This window comes from Coregonus clupeaformis, chromosome 23 (genome assembly GCF_020615455.1).
Source record: "Coregonus clupeaformis isolate EN_2021a chromosome 23, ASM2061545v1, whole genome shotgun sequence".
Lineage (NCBI taxonomy): Eukaryota > Metazoa > Chordata > Actinopteri > Salmoniformes > Salmonidae > Coregonus > Coregonus clupeaformis.
In genome coordinates this window covers 54079100-54092508 of record NC_059214.1, presented here as the reverse complement: position 1 = coordinate 54092508, position 13409 = coordinate 54079100, and the positions used below count along the sequence as shown (strand labels likewise).

Sequence of the window (13409 nt, the reverse complement as noted above, 5' to 3'; positions counted from 1 at the left end):
TTTGGTGCATGTGGCCAATAAAATTGTATTTGGTCACCATAGCAACATCCACCCGTAGTATGCGTTCCAGCAGGTACATCTCACTGGTCATCCCCAAAGCCAACACCTCCTTTGGCCGCCATTCCTTCCAGTTCTCTGCTGCAAATGACTGGAACTAACTGCAAAAATCTCTGAAGCTGGAGACTCTTATCTCCCTCACTAACTTTAAGCATCAGTTGTCAGAGCAGCTTACCGATCACTGCACCTGTACACAGCCCATCTGTAATTAGCCCACCCAACTACCTCATCCCTATATTGTTATTTATTTTGCTAATTTGCACCCAGTATCTCTATTTGCACATCTTCTTCTGCACATCTATCACTCCAGTGTTAATACTAAATTGTAATTATTTTGCACTATGGCCTATTTATTGCCTTACCTCCATAACTTACTACATTTGCACACACTGTATATAGATGTTCTATTGTGTTATTGACTGTACGTTTTGATTGTTCCATATGTAACTCTGTGTTGTTGTTGTTTTTAATCGCACTGCTTTGCTTTACCATGGCCAGGTCGCACTTGTAAATGAGAACTTGTTCTCATTTTACATTTACATTTTAGTCATTTAGCAGACGCTCTTATCCAGCTGGCTTACCTGGTTAAATAAAGGTGAAATAAATCAATCAAAAAAGGGCTGGTACCAGGCTGTCACCAGAGGCATAGACGGTCAGGCTAGATATGAGAGAGATGCTGAGTGTGAGGAGGGACAGAGTATGTATTTACTAAAGCAGGCAAAGTCAGAGCAATTATTACTCATTTCCATTACAAAGAAAATCAAAATCAGTACAAAGAGCAGAGCAGCAGACATCAGTCTAACTGCAGCCTCTTCCTTTTTGTCTGAGAGCTGTTATGGAGCATGACTTGTGCTGTGCCACCACTGCTCTCCTCACTGACTGAATTTACTGTACTGAAAATGCTAAAGTAAGCAGGTTGCTGTGGTCATGCTTGCTGGCCTTGCTGGAGTTGGCTACAGGTCTAGTTAGCCCCCCCCTCCCTGCTCTTTCCCTCCTCGATCAGAACACAAACAAGGATTTGTGGTCGACCTGCATGACGAGCACTGGCTGGACACACGAATGGGGTTAATTTTACTTTAAGCTAGATATAGCTATGCATACGGACTAGCATTGACGATTTCCTATGTGTGTCCCTAAGCTTGTTAGCTAGATCCACGCCTGATTCTGTGTGGGAAATGTATTGCTTGCTTCGTCATGTTGTGTCTGTCTGCTAGTGTGGTTCCATGTGATTTTCACTACCACAGACCTAAAAAGCTCAGCTAGCCACGTTAGTCTCGAATGAAGACTATCAGAAAAAGCAAGCAGAAAGAGATCATTATGCAAATCAAGCTAGCTGCAGTTAGCTAGTAAATAACAAATGTAACCGAATGAATCGTGTCGCAGCGCTACAGAGTATCAATTCAGACTGTACACAAATTCTGTGTGCAGTGAGGACACGTTGCTTAGGTCGAAATTATGTTACATAATTGCCCAACAATGAATAAACAGGAGGTGCACGAGTGTGTGCTACAAAGTGTCCACACTGTACAGTTCCCATTGTAAAAGCGGAAGTCACTTTGCTACTCACCTTTTCTCTCTTTTACTGACTTGATCTTGTGCTGAAATCAAGCAGCTAAATGTCGTTGTCGCAGGCTGGATTCTTCTTCTAAAGGGTCTAGGCGGTGGAGATATTCCTTATTTTGAGTTTAGTGTAACTGTTGTGGTCTTCCTATTTTTACATGCTCTCGGGGTTCTTGAATAATCTCTGATCACCTTTCTCCGTGTGCTCTCCATTTTCAGCAGCCTGTCTGCTTTTTCTCTCTACCTCCCTTCTCTCCCTCTCTCAACTCCCTGGCTCCTCCCCTCACTGTTTACCGCCTTAAACCCCCCTCCCTGTCGGGTCAGTGATAGCTCCCATTGCCGTTGGCTGGGGTTATCGTGCCACCCCGTGGCGAGTCAACAACACTACACTTGACGCAGCGCTGTGAAGTGTCACGTTCCATTTCATTGCCAATGTCCTAGCCTTTAATACCTCATCGGTCTCCACCGCAGAAATAAGTATTTATTCCTCCACTTAAACTGGAGGGTCTGAAAATCGCACAGCTAGCACTGCGATGCAGTGCCTTAGACCACTGAGCCACTCGGGAGCCATAATATGACATTTGAAATGTCTCTATTCCTTTAAAACCATTGTGGGTGTAATGTTTACTGTTTATTTTTTATTTTTATTTCACCTTTGTTTATTATCTATTTCACTTGCTTTGGCAATGTAAACATATGAGAGAGAGAGAGAGAGAGAGAGAGAGAGAGAGAGAGAGAGAGAGCGCAAAGCAGTAAACTGTCTGGGCCCCGTTTCTCAAAAGCATCTAAATTCCTACACTTAAAATGATTTTGGGAAACTGGGCCCTGGACTGATCACTGAAACAAGCAATATACAATATGCATATAATTTATGGTAGCCATGGCTCTCGGCGGAAAAAAAGCCATGCATGCAACCAAGAAGCGGACTAGAGTCCCAGAGTCCAAATAGAGGGCTGTGTGTAGACTAGGCAGAGTGTGTGACAGAAAGTGCGACAGAAAAATGATACTTTTTTATCTTTTGTTTCGATGCAGACTGGCCCAGGTGTCCTCAGAAACCCTAGCCCAACCGGCCAGCAGATGGCGCTATTATTCCAGCAAACCTAGCACGCGCACAAACTACACAAAATGACGCACGGGCGACGTACATGCGGAGAATACCGAAACGCTGTGGAGCTCTGAGACTTCAGTTCAGTCCAGTGTAGGCCTACTGCTACTGGGTGAACCGTTATCTCAAAAGTCTCTGTTGGAACGTGTGGCAATATCTGTTATCAGCCGCTGAACATTATGCGGATGTGAACAGCAACATCTAAACTATCAGTTCAATTCCAATCTCTGCTCCAGTGATCTCACTGAATGGATGGCGTGCAATGCACATTCGTTATTTAATTCATAAACCCGTTAACCCCACAGAAGCACATTCGATGCATGAAGTCAAAGCAAATGTGATATTTCAAGTTTGTTCCATTGTCATGTTTCATCTACAGTAGCCAACTCTAAATATAGATTATCTGATGCTTTTAAAAATGTTCTCTCCGGGTGTAATTGTATTGCGCCTGTCACGCGCACAGATGTAGGCTAGTCTACATCCTCCCCAGTCTCATTGGCTGTTCCGAGCTGTTGCTATGGTTCCAGACAGCGGATGCTGAGGCTTGCCATAGCAGTCTTCCTATTGGTGCAAAGGGCATCAGGGTAATAAGTGATGTCGAAAAAAATAACTAGCTCTATCAGACAACCTACTCAGAGAAAGAAAGAAAGACAGAAAGATGGGGGAGAGAGAGGGAGCAGAAAGAAAGTGAGGCTACCCACTGGGCACAAACATCAATTCAATGTCTATTCCACTTTGGTTCAAAGTAATTTCGTAGAAATGACATGGAAACAATGTTGATTCAACCAGTGTGTGCCCAGTGGGTAGGGAGTCAGTCAGACAGGGAGAGATGGAGGAGAGAAGCACAGTCTGATCAGAAATACATTTAACTGGAATACACACACACACACACCTTCATCTAAATATGGAAAGTTGAGCGGGGACACAAATATAATTTAGGATGTATCTGAGCGATTACTAGGTGTCAGTGAACATTTTCTATTTGGGGATAAATCCTTGTTGTTAGGCTATAGGGGGTCATATACCAACTTTGCTTCAACAAACAAGGAGATTCATACAAATTGCAATATCAAAAATACATTTATGAAATATAATTCGGTATGCAACTTTTGATAATTACATTACACCATATTATAAATAGCAATTTTGCATAGACAGGAACATGAATGCTGGCCCATCCACTCGGCAACAAAACAAAATCAAAATGCCATCTTTTGGATATTTTTGTTAAAAACTAATAATCTGACACACCTATTGCACATACAACATACATAAAAAAGTGAAAGGCATCTCAAAATGTTCTTAAAAGGGCCATCACACAGTGTAGTCATACAAAATAGCTCCCAGTAACTTGGTCTACATTTTGGGATGAGTGGTCTGACAGTCCAAAATAAAACTCAAAATCCCAACTTCACCTTTCCCCTGATGAAACCATTAATCCTGGTAAGGCCCATGGGAGATGTAGTCCAGGTCATATGTCTCTAGTTATTTTGTACAGTAGAGAAATCATAAAGTCTTCACAGGTGCACTGTACCATGTTTCTCTTCCATTTCCTTTTTAGACAGTTTCTGTGTGTGTTTTGTCATTACATATGTGGCACGTTTGGCAAAGCAGCGAGTTTGAAGGCATTAAATCCATGTGCAAGTTTATAGATCTGCACTGATAATCTGAAGATGAAGAGTAAAGATATACTAAAACAGTTCCTTTGCCTGTTTGCAGGATTAACAACACCTTCCCCCATACAAGGTGAAGCACTATGAGCACCAGGAAAGGAGCAACTGTGTATAAATCCAGTCCATAATTTATGATACATGCTGAGAATTGAAGAGTATTAATCCTTAAAACGTAGAATACAGAGGGAATCTTCCATTTCTAATCACTTGTGTCCCACTCTCCCTCCTTCCCGTAGACCAGGTTGTTGGGTCTCTCCCATAGAGATTGATAGAGGCCTCTAGAGGCCAAAAGGCTGTGTTAGCATGGGCAGCGCCATTGAGGGCTTCCACCATTTTAATGTAGTCAACTGGGTGACAGTCAACTTCCTGTTGGAGTCATGTCCAACCAGGTCATCAGGAGGGATCAGCCAACTGTGAAGAATAAAATGGACTACTTAAAAATGGAGATTGCCTCAATGGCGCTGCCGGTGCGCTCACAGATGCCATAATGGGAACTATAGAGGGATGCTTTTCCTATCATTCTCTGTGGTCTCGCCCCTCCCTCCACTAACCCACGTTGGCACTGATGCGTATCCACTGTAGAGCCTGTCTGGTGTACTGGACTGCATGAGTAATACTACTGTGGAGAGTCAACGGCCCCGACAGGGTGTTCAAGTAGTTAAAGAACTCTGGAAAGAAAGAGAGAGAGAAAGAGAGAGAGAGAGAAAGAGAGAGAGATAGAGAGAGAGAGAGAGAGAGAGAGAGCGAGAGAGAGAGAGAGAGAGAGGGAAAGAGATATAGAGAAAGCGGGGGTGGGGGGTGGGGTTGGGGAGTTAGATAAAATCTAATAAAACACTGAAACCTAGTTTGAACAAACTGATCTCTCTCTCTCTCTCTCTCTCTCTCTCTCTCTCTCTCTCTCTCTCTCTCTCTCTCTCTCTCTCTCTCTCTCTCTCTCTCTCTCTCTCTCTCTCTCTCTCTCTCACTGTCAATTCAATTCAATTTCAATTCAATTTCAATTTAAAGGGCATTATTGGCATGGAAAACATATGTTTACATTGCCAAAGCAAGTGAAATACATAATAAACAAAAGTGAAATAAACAATAAGAAATTAACAGTAAACATTACACTCACAAAAGTTCCAAAATAATAAAGAAGTGTCATATTATGTCTATATACAGTGGGGGAAAAAAGTATTTAGTCAGCCACCAATTGTGCAAGTTCTCCCACTTAAAAAGATGAGAGAGGCCTGTCATTTTCATCATAGGTACACGTCAACTATGACAGACAAAATGAGGAAAAAAAATCCAGAAAATCACATTGTAGGATTTTTAATGAATTTATTTGCAAATTATGGTGGAAAATAAGTATTTGGTCAATAACAAAAGTTTCTCAATACTTTGTTATATACCCTTTGTTGGCAATGACACAGGTCAAACGTTTTCTGTAAGTCTTCACAAGGTTTTCATACACTGTTGCTGGTATTTTGGCCCATTCCTCCATGCAGATCTCCTCTAGAGCAGTGATGTTTTGGGGCTGTCGCTGGGCAACACGGACTTTCAACTCCCTCCAAAGATTTTCTATGGGGTTGAGATCTGGAGACTGGCTAGGCCACTCCAGGACCTTGAAATGCTTCTTACGAAGTCACTCCTTCGTTGCCCGGGCGGTGTGTTTGGGATCATTGTCATGCTGAAAGACCCAGCCACGTTTCATCTTCAATGCCCTTGCTCATGGAAGGAGGTTTTCACTCAAAATCTCACGATACATGGCCCCATTCATTATTTCCTTTACACGGATCAGTCGTCCTGGTCCCTTTGCAGAAAAACAGCCCCAAAGCATGATGTTTCCACCCCCATGCTTCACAGTAGGTATGGTGTTCTTTGGATGCAACTCAGCATTCTTTGTCCTCCAAACACGACGAGTTGAGTTTTTACCAAAAAGTTATATTTTGGTTTCATCTGACCATATGACATTCTCCCAATCCTCTTCTGGATCATCCAAATGCACTCTAGCAAACTTCAGACGGGCCTGGACATGTACTGGCTTAAGCAGGGGGACACGTCTATTGCACTGCAGGATTTGAGTCCCTGGCGGCGTAGTGTGTTACTGATGGTAGGCTTTGTTACTTTGGTCCCAGCTCTCTGCAGGTCATTCACTAGGTCCCCCCGTGTGGTTCTGGGATTTTTGCTCACCGTTCTTGTGATCATTTTGACCCCACAGGGTGAGATCTTGCGTGGAGCCCCCAGATCGAGGGAGATTATCAGTGGTCTTGTATGTCTTCCATTTCCTAATAATTGCTCCCACAGTTAATTTCTTCAAACCAAGCTGCTTACCTATTGCAGATTCAGTCTTCCCAGCCTGGTGCAGGTCTACAATTTTGTTTCTGGTGTCCTTTGACAGCTCTTTGGTCTTGGCCATAGTGGAGTTTGGAGTGTGACTGTTTGAGGTTGTGGACAGGTATCTTTTATACTGATAGCAAGTTCAAACAGGTGCCATTAATACAGGTAACGAGTGGAGGACAGAGGAGCCTCTTAAAGAAGAAGTTACAGGTCTGTGAGAGCCAGAAATCTTGCTTGTTTGTAGGTGACCAAATACTTATTTTCCACCATAATTTGCAAATAAATTCATTAAAAATCCTACAATGTGATTTTCTGGATTTTTTCCCCTCAATTTGTCTGTCATAGTTGACGTGTACCTATGATGAAAATTACAGGCCTCTCTCATCTTTTTAAGTGGGAGAACTTGCACAATTGGTGGCTGACTAAATACTTTTTTCCCCCACTGTACAGTGTTGTAATGATGTGCAAATAGTTAAAGTACAAAAGGGAAAATAAATAAACATAAATATAGGTTGTTTTTACAATGGTGTTTGTTCTTCACTGGTTGCCCTTTACTTGTGGCAACAGGTCACAAATCTTGCTACTGTGATGCACACTGTATTTCCCACGGGGGGCCAGTATAAAAAAAATATGTATTCACTAACTGTAAGTCGCTCTGGACAAGAGCGTCTGCTAAATGACGTAAATGTAAATGTAAATGTAATGTATTTCACCCAATAGATATGGGAGTTTATCAACATTGGATTTGTTTTGGAATTATTTGTGGGTCTGTGTAATCTGAGGGAAATATGTGTCTCTGATATGGTCATACATTTGGCAGGAAGTTAGGAAGTGCAGCTCAGTTTCCACCTCATTTTGTGGGCAGTGTGCACATAGCCTGTCTTCTCTTGAGAGCCAGGTCTGCCTTCGGCGGCCTCTCTCAATAGCAAGGCTATGCTCACTGAGTCTGTACATAGTCAAAGATTTCCTTAATTTTGGGTCAGTCACAGTGGTCAGGAATTCTGCCACTGTGTACTCTCTGTTTAGGGCCAAATAGCATTCTATACAATAAATTCTTTCCAATGTGTCAAGTAATTATCTTTTTATTTTCTCATGATTTGGTTGTCTAATTGTATTGCTGTCTTGGAGCTATGTGGGGTCTGTTTGTGTTTGTGAACAGAGCCCCAGGACCAGCTTGCTTAGGGGGCTCTTCTCCAGGTTCATTTCTCTGTAGGTGATGGCTTTGTTATGGAAGGTTTGGGAATTGCTTCCTTTTAGGTGGTTGTAGAATTTAACGGCTCTTTTCTGGATTTTGATAATTAGCGGGTATCGGCCTAATTCTGCTCTGCATGCATTATGTGTTTTACGTTGTACACAGAGGATATTTTAGCAGAATTCTGCATGCAGAGTCTCAATTTGGTGTTTGTCCCATTTTGTGAATTCTTGGTTGGTGAGCGGACCCCAGACCTCACAACCATATAGGGCAATGGATTCTATAACTGATTCAAGTATTTTTAGCCAGATCCTAATTAGTATGTCTAATTTTTTGTTCATTTTGATGGCATAGAAGGCCCTTCTTGCCTTGTCTCTTAGATCATTCACAGCTTTGTGGAAGTTACCTGTGGCGCTGATGTTTAGGCCGAGGTATGTATAGTTTTTTGTGTGCTCTAGGGCAACGCTGTCTAGATGGAATTTGTATTCGTGGTCCAGGCAACTGGAACTTTTTTGGAACACCATTATTTTTGTCTTACTGAGATTTACTGTCAGGGCCCAGGTCTGACAGAATCTGTGCAGAAGATCTAGGCGTTGCTGTAGGCCCTCCTTGGTTGGGGACAGAAGCACCAGATCATCAGCAAACAGTAGACATTTAACTTCAGATTCTGGTAGGGTGAGGCCGGGTGCTGCAGACTGTTCTAGTGCCCTCGCCAATTCGTTTATATATATGTTGAAGAGGGTGGGGCTTAAGCTGCATCCCTGTCTCACCCCCTGGCCCTGTGGAAATAAATGTGTGTGTTTTTTGCCAATTTTAACCGCACAATTGTTGTTTATGTACATGGATTTTATAATGTCGTATAATGCCAAATTGAGTCATAAGCTTTTTAGAAATCAACAAAGCATGAGAAGACTTTGCCTTTGTTTTGTTTTGTTTGTTTGTCAATTAGGGTGTGCAGGGTGAATACGTGGTCTGTCGTATGGTAATTTGGTAAAAAGCTAATTTGACATTTGCTCAGTACATTGTTTTTGCTGAGGAAATGTACGAGTCTGCTGTTAATAATAATGCAGAGGATTTTACCAAGGTTGCTGTTGACGCATATCCCACGGTAGTTATTGGGGTCAAATTTGTCTCCACTTTTGTGGATTGGGGTGATCAGTCCTTGGTTCCAAATATTGGGGAATATGGCAGAGCTGAGGATGATGTTAAAAAGTTTAAGTATAGCCAATTGGAATTTGTGGTCTGTATATTTTATCATTTCATTTAGGATACCATCAACCCCACAGGCCTTTTTGGGTTGGAGGGTTTGTATTTTGTCCTGTAGTTCTTTCAATGTAATTGGAGAATCCAGTGGGTTCTGGTAGTGTTTAATAGTTGATTCTAAGATTTTTATTTGATCATGTATATGTTTTTGCTGTTTGTTCTTTGTTATAGGGCCAAAAAGATTGGAGAAGTGGTTTATCCATACATCATTTTCTGTGATCTGATAGGGGTGTCAGTGGACTGACTGTGAACGCTCTAAGAGACTGGGTTGAGGTCAGTGATAAAGTAGTCTAGTACTACTGCCAAGACATGAGCTATATGTGTACCTACCGTAGGAGTCCCCTCTTAGCCTACCATTGACTATGTACATATATCTCTCTCTCCCTCTCCCTCTCCCCTCTCTCTCTCTCTCTCTCTCTCTCTCTCTCTCTCTCTCTCTCTAAAAAAAACCAAAGAGGTCATTTCAGGCCATCTATTAATTTGCTAATAAAGAGATAGTCTCTCTTACCCTTGTTGTCTCTGGCCAGGCTATCTGCTACCTCCCAGTACTCATAGCTGTAGAGGACACTGTTGGTGATGTTGAGGTGGTTTGCTGCCATCTGATGGATGCGCTGGGGAATGCTGATGAGGGAGGAGGGGGAGCTGCTAGTGTGAGAGCCCAGGGTGAGGGCTGAGGGGCTCGGGGAGAGTGATGAGGGAGGTCCCCCTGTGCCCCTGTTGATGAGAAGAACCCAATGATACTTCACTAAGGTCAAATCAATGTAATACTACATTCACAAAAACATTGGAGTGATTGAGGGGGGGGGGTAAGAGAGACAGAGAGCGAGTCTTTCTTACTTTCCCGAGTCGCTCCAGATTGGGGGAGTAGTAGGCACTTTTGGAGAACTCTGGGACGACAGATAAAACACGGTTACAATCTAACCAATCTAATCTAACACGTCTGCTTTTAATTGCATCATACTAAATCCAGCAGTTAAAATAGCTGCTGGTGAGGTTTGTACCTTAAAGTAGTCCAATAGAGCTTTGGAATACTTCAGGGCATGATCCTTCTTTAGACGAAACATCTGCCAGTACAGGAGAGCAAGGCACCGGAAACTAGGGACCACACACACACACACACACACACACACACACACACACACACACACACACACACACGAGAAATGCCCAGTAAATAAATACATAATCCACATCCTATAGGTGATTATTTTCTAGGTGGGTAATAATAGACAGGAAATGACAGAGAGGAAGTGACATTAGCAATGTGCATGCCCCGCCCACCATGCCCCGCCATTATTCCCCTGTTTTTGTGAGGTGTAAATTCACTTGTCAAATAATTGTCGCTGGACCGATTTATTTCAAAAGAAAAGCAATGCACATTTGTTAGTCATGGAGAGCTCTGGCGCCCAAAACACATACATACTGTTTTATACCCCTTTACACACAAAGGCACCTTGCTCCGCCCACCTTTTAGGAGGCTTTCTTAAACAGTTTCCACCTTTCTCCTTACTCTGGAATGTTTAGTCCCGCCCCCCTTCTGTTAGTGGGTTGATAATTCTAACAGTTTACACATTTATACTGTATTTGGGGTGAAATCCTTTAGTCATTATTCTTAAAATACAAATTAATCTAACAACATTCTAACTCTTGCTTGTACAAAAAACATTTCCCTGTCGATGTTATGATTGTGCAAACGTGCATTATGCCGGCTCAAACACAAGCAAGTCCCCTTCAAAATGTAAACAATGGCACATAGTGTGGTTTTGTCTGAATCTATTCAACGCCGACACTTTGACGCCCTCTGAAGAACCATCAAACTGGCAAAGCATCAATACAGAACTAAGATCGAATCCTACTTCACCGGCTCTGACGCTTGTCGGATGTGGCAGGGCTTGCAAACTATCACGGATTACAAAGGGAAACCCAGCCACGAGCTGCCCAGTGACAAGAGCCTACCAGACGAGCTAAATGCCTTCTACGCTCGCTTCAAGGCAAGCAACACTGAACCATGCGTGAGAGCACCAGCTGTTCCGGACAACTGTGTGATCACGCTTTCCGTAGCCGATGTGAGTAAGACCTTTCAACAGGTTAACAAGGCTGCAGGGCCAGACGGATTAAAAGGATGTGTACTCAGAGCATGCGTTGACCTGCTGGAAAGTGTCTTCACTGACATTTTTAACCTCTCCCTGACACAATCTGTAATACCTACATGTTCAAGCAGACCACCATAGTCGCTGTGCCCAAGAACACCTAGGTAACCTGTCTAAATGACTATCTCCCCGTAGCACTCACATCTGTAGCCATGAAATGCTTTGAAAGGCTGGTCATGGCTCACATCAACACCCTCATCCCAGACACCCTGGACCCACTCCAATTTGCATACCGCCCCAACATATCCACAGATGACGCAATCCTTATTGCTCTCCACACCGCCCTTTCCCACTTGGACAAAAGGTACACCTATGTGAGAATGCTGTTCATTGACTACAGCTCAGCGTTCAACACCATAGTGCCCTCAAAGCTCATCACTAAACTAAGGTCCCTGGGACTGAACACCTCACTCTCCTGACAGGCCGCCCCAGGTAGTGAGGGTAGGCAACAACACATCCGTCACGCTGACCCTCAACACGGGGGCCCCTCAAAATATTTAGCATGGACCCTCAGATCCTCAAAAAGTTATACAGCTGCACCGTTGAGAGCATCTTGACTGGCTGCATCACCGCTTGGTATGGCAACTGCTTGGCAGGCGCTACATCACTGGGGCCGAGCTCCCTGCCATCCAGGACATCTATACCAGGTGGTGTCAGAGGAAGGCCCTAAAAATTGTCAAAGACTACAGCCATAGACTGTTCGCTCTGCTACCGCACGGCAAGCGGTACCGATGCACCAAGTCTGGAACCAACAGTACCCTGAACAGCTTCTAATCCCAAGCCACAAGACTGCTAAATAGTTAGTTAAATAGTTAACCAAATTGCTACCAGTACTATCTGCATGGACCCTTTTTGCACTAACTTTTGTGACTCATCACATAAGCTTCTTCTACTGTTTATTATCTGTCACTTTATTCCTAGTTACAGTATATGTACATATCTACCTCAATTACCTCGTACCCCTGCAAATCAACTCGGTACTGGTACCCCCTGTATATTGCCAAGTTATCGTTACTCATTGTGTATTTATTATTACTTTTATTATTATGTGTTTTACTTTTCTATTATTTCTCTATTTTCTTTCTCTCTGCATTGTTGGGAAAGTAAGCATTTCACTGTTAGTGTACACCTGTTGTTTAAGAAGCATGTAACAAATAACATTTGATTTGATTTGACAGGGATTAAACTCACAAACAATATTTATATCACAAGAAAGACACGAAAGCGATCGTTGCACAGGTTAGTGTTAATTTTTGTAGAGTTTGAAAAAGTTGAGATTTAATGTTTACAAAGTAGGCCTAACTCAGCCACAATGGAAGCCGCTCCCAAATTAACAACCAACAACTATTTCTGCACTTGAAAATTCTAGAGCAGGGCATTTAGGTTAGGTGACTATCCTTTTCTTAAACACAGTCTCCACCTAATGTTGAATATGCAAGAGGATTTGACAAAAACAATCATGAATATGAATGAAAGCCATGGTGAAAGCTGGGAGATTGTGAGGGGTTGGTAGGCCTACCAAAGAAAGATGCCGATTGTATAGAGAGTAGGCCTAATTTTATGCTATTCTTTTTAATTATGGCCATGAGTATATGCAAATTAGTTGGTATTTCCAAAAGTTTACTCCATCAATGTAATAACAAAACACATAAATAGGCCATTTATGGTTAAAAAAAATGTTGGCATGGTTGTTTCAAAGAAGAAAACATTTGATATTTGACATTAAACTGAAATTGCCACGTAAACTGTCTGGATTCCATAGATTTTCTGGATCTCATTAAACAATGGTTCAGTCAATGTTTGATGGGTTTTTAAAATTCAAAAAGCATTGAGTATCTTACTCCATTATGCAGATTTTACATTGATCAGAACTGTATTTTTGACCTTTCATCAATTTGAACGATCGTTGCTAGTGACATACGTACCACAGTACGGCCAACTGTTGGTCTTCCTGTCTGGCCCCTGGGCCAGAGTGGCTCTTCAGCCTCATGGCGTACCTGACAACCACAGAGGATCACTGTTACAGTGTGTGTGTGTGTGTGTGTGTTTGTGTGTGAGTCTGTGTGAGTGTTTGTGTGTGTGTGTGTGTG

The 13409-nt window shown here is 42.6% G+C and overlaps 1 protein-coding gene across 6 annotated transcripts in view; it reads right to left on the bottom strand.

Moving 5' to 3' along the window:
- LOC121555105 overlaps nucleotides 1-13409 on the bottom strand; it is an 81282-nt gene that overhangs the window by 31562 nt on the left and 36311 nt on the right. For all 6 annotated transcript variants that reach the window (XR_006657307.1, XR_006657306.1, XM_045206764.1 and 3 more), the window contains 4 exons: nucleotides 13245-13316; nucleotides 10171-10264; nucleotides 10007-10056; nucleotides 9678-9883 (listed from right to left, as the gene is read on the bottom strand). Coding sequence is in view for 4 of the 6 variants with exons in the window: in XM_045206764.1 (XP_045062699.1) it covers nucleotides 9678-9883; nucleotides 10007-10056; nucleotides 10171-10264; nucleotides 13245-13316 (422 nt within the window). In the remaining 2 variants the exon portion in view is untranslated. The remainder of the gene's footprint in view (nucleotides 1-9677; nucleotides 9884-10006; nucleotides 10057-10170; nucleotides 10265-13244; nucleotides 13317-13409) is intronic.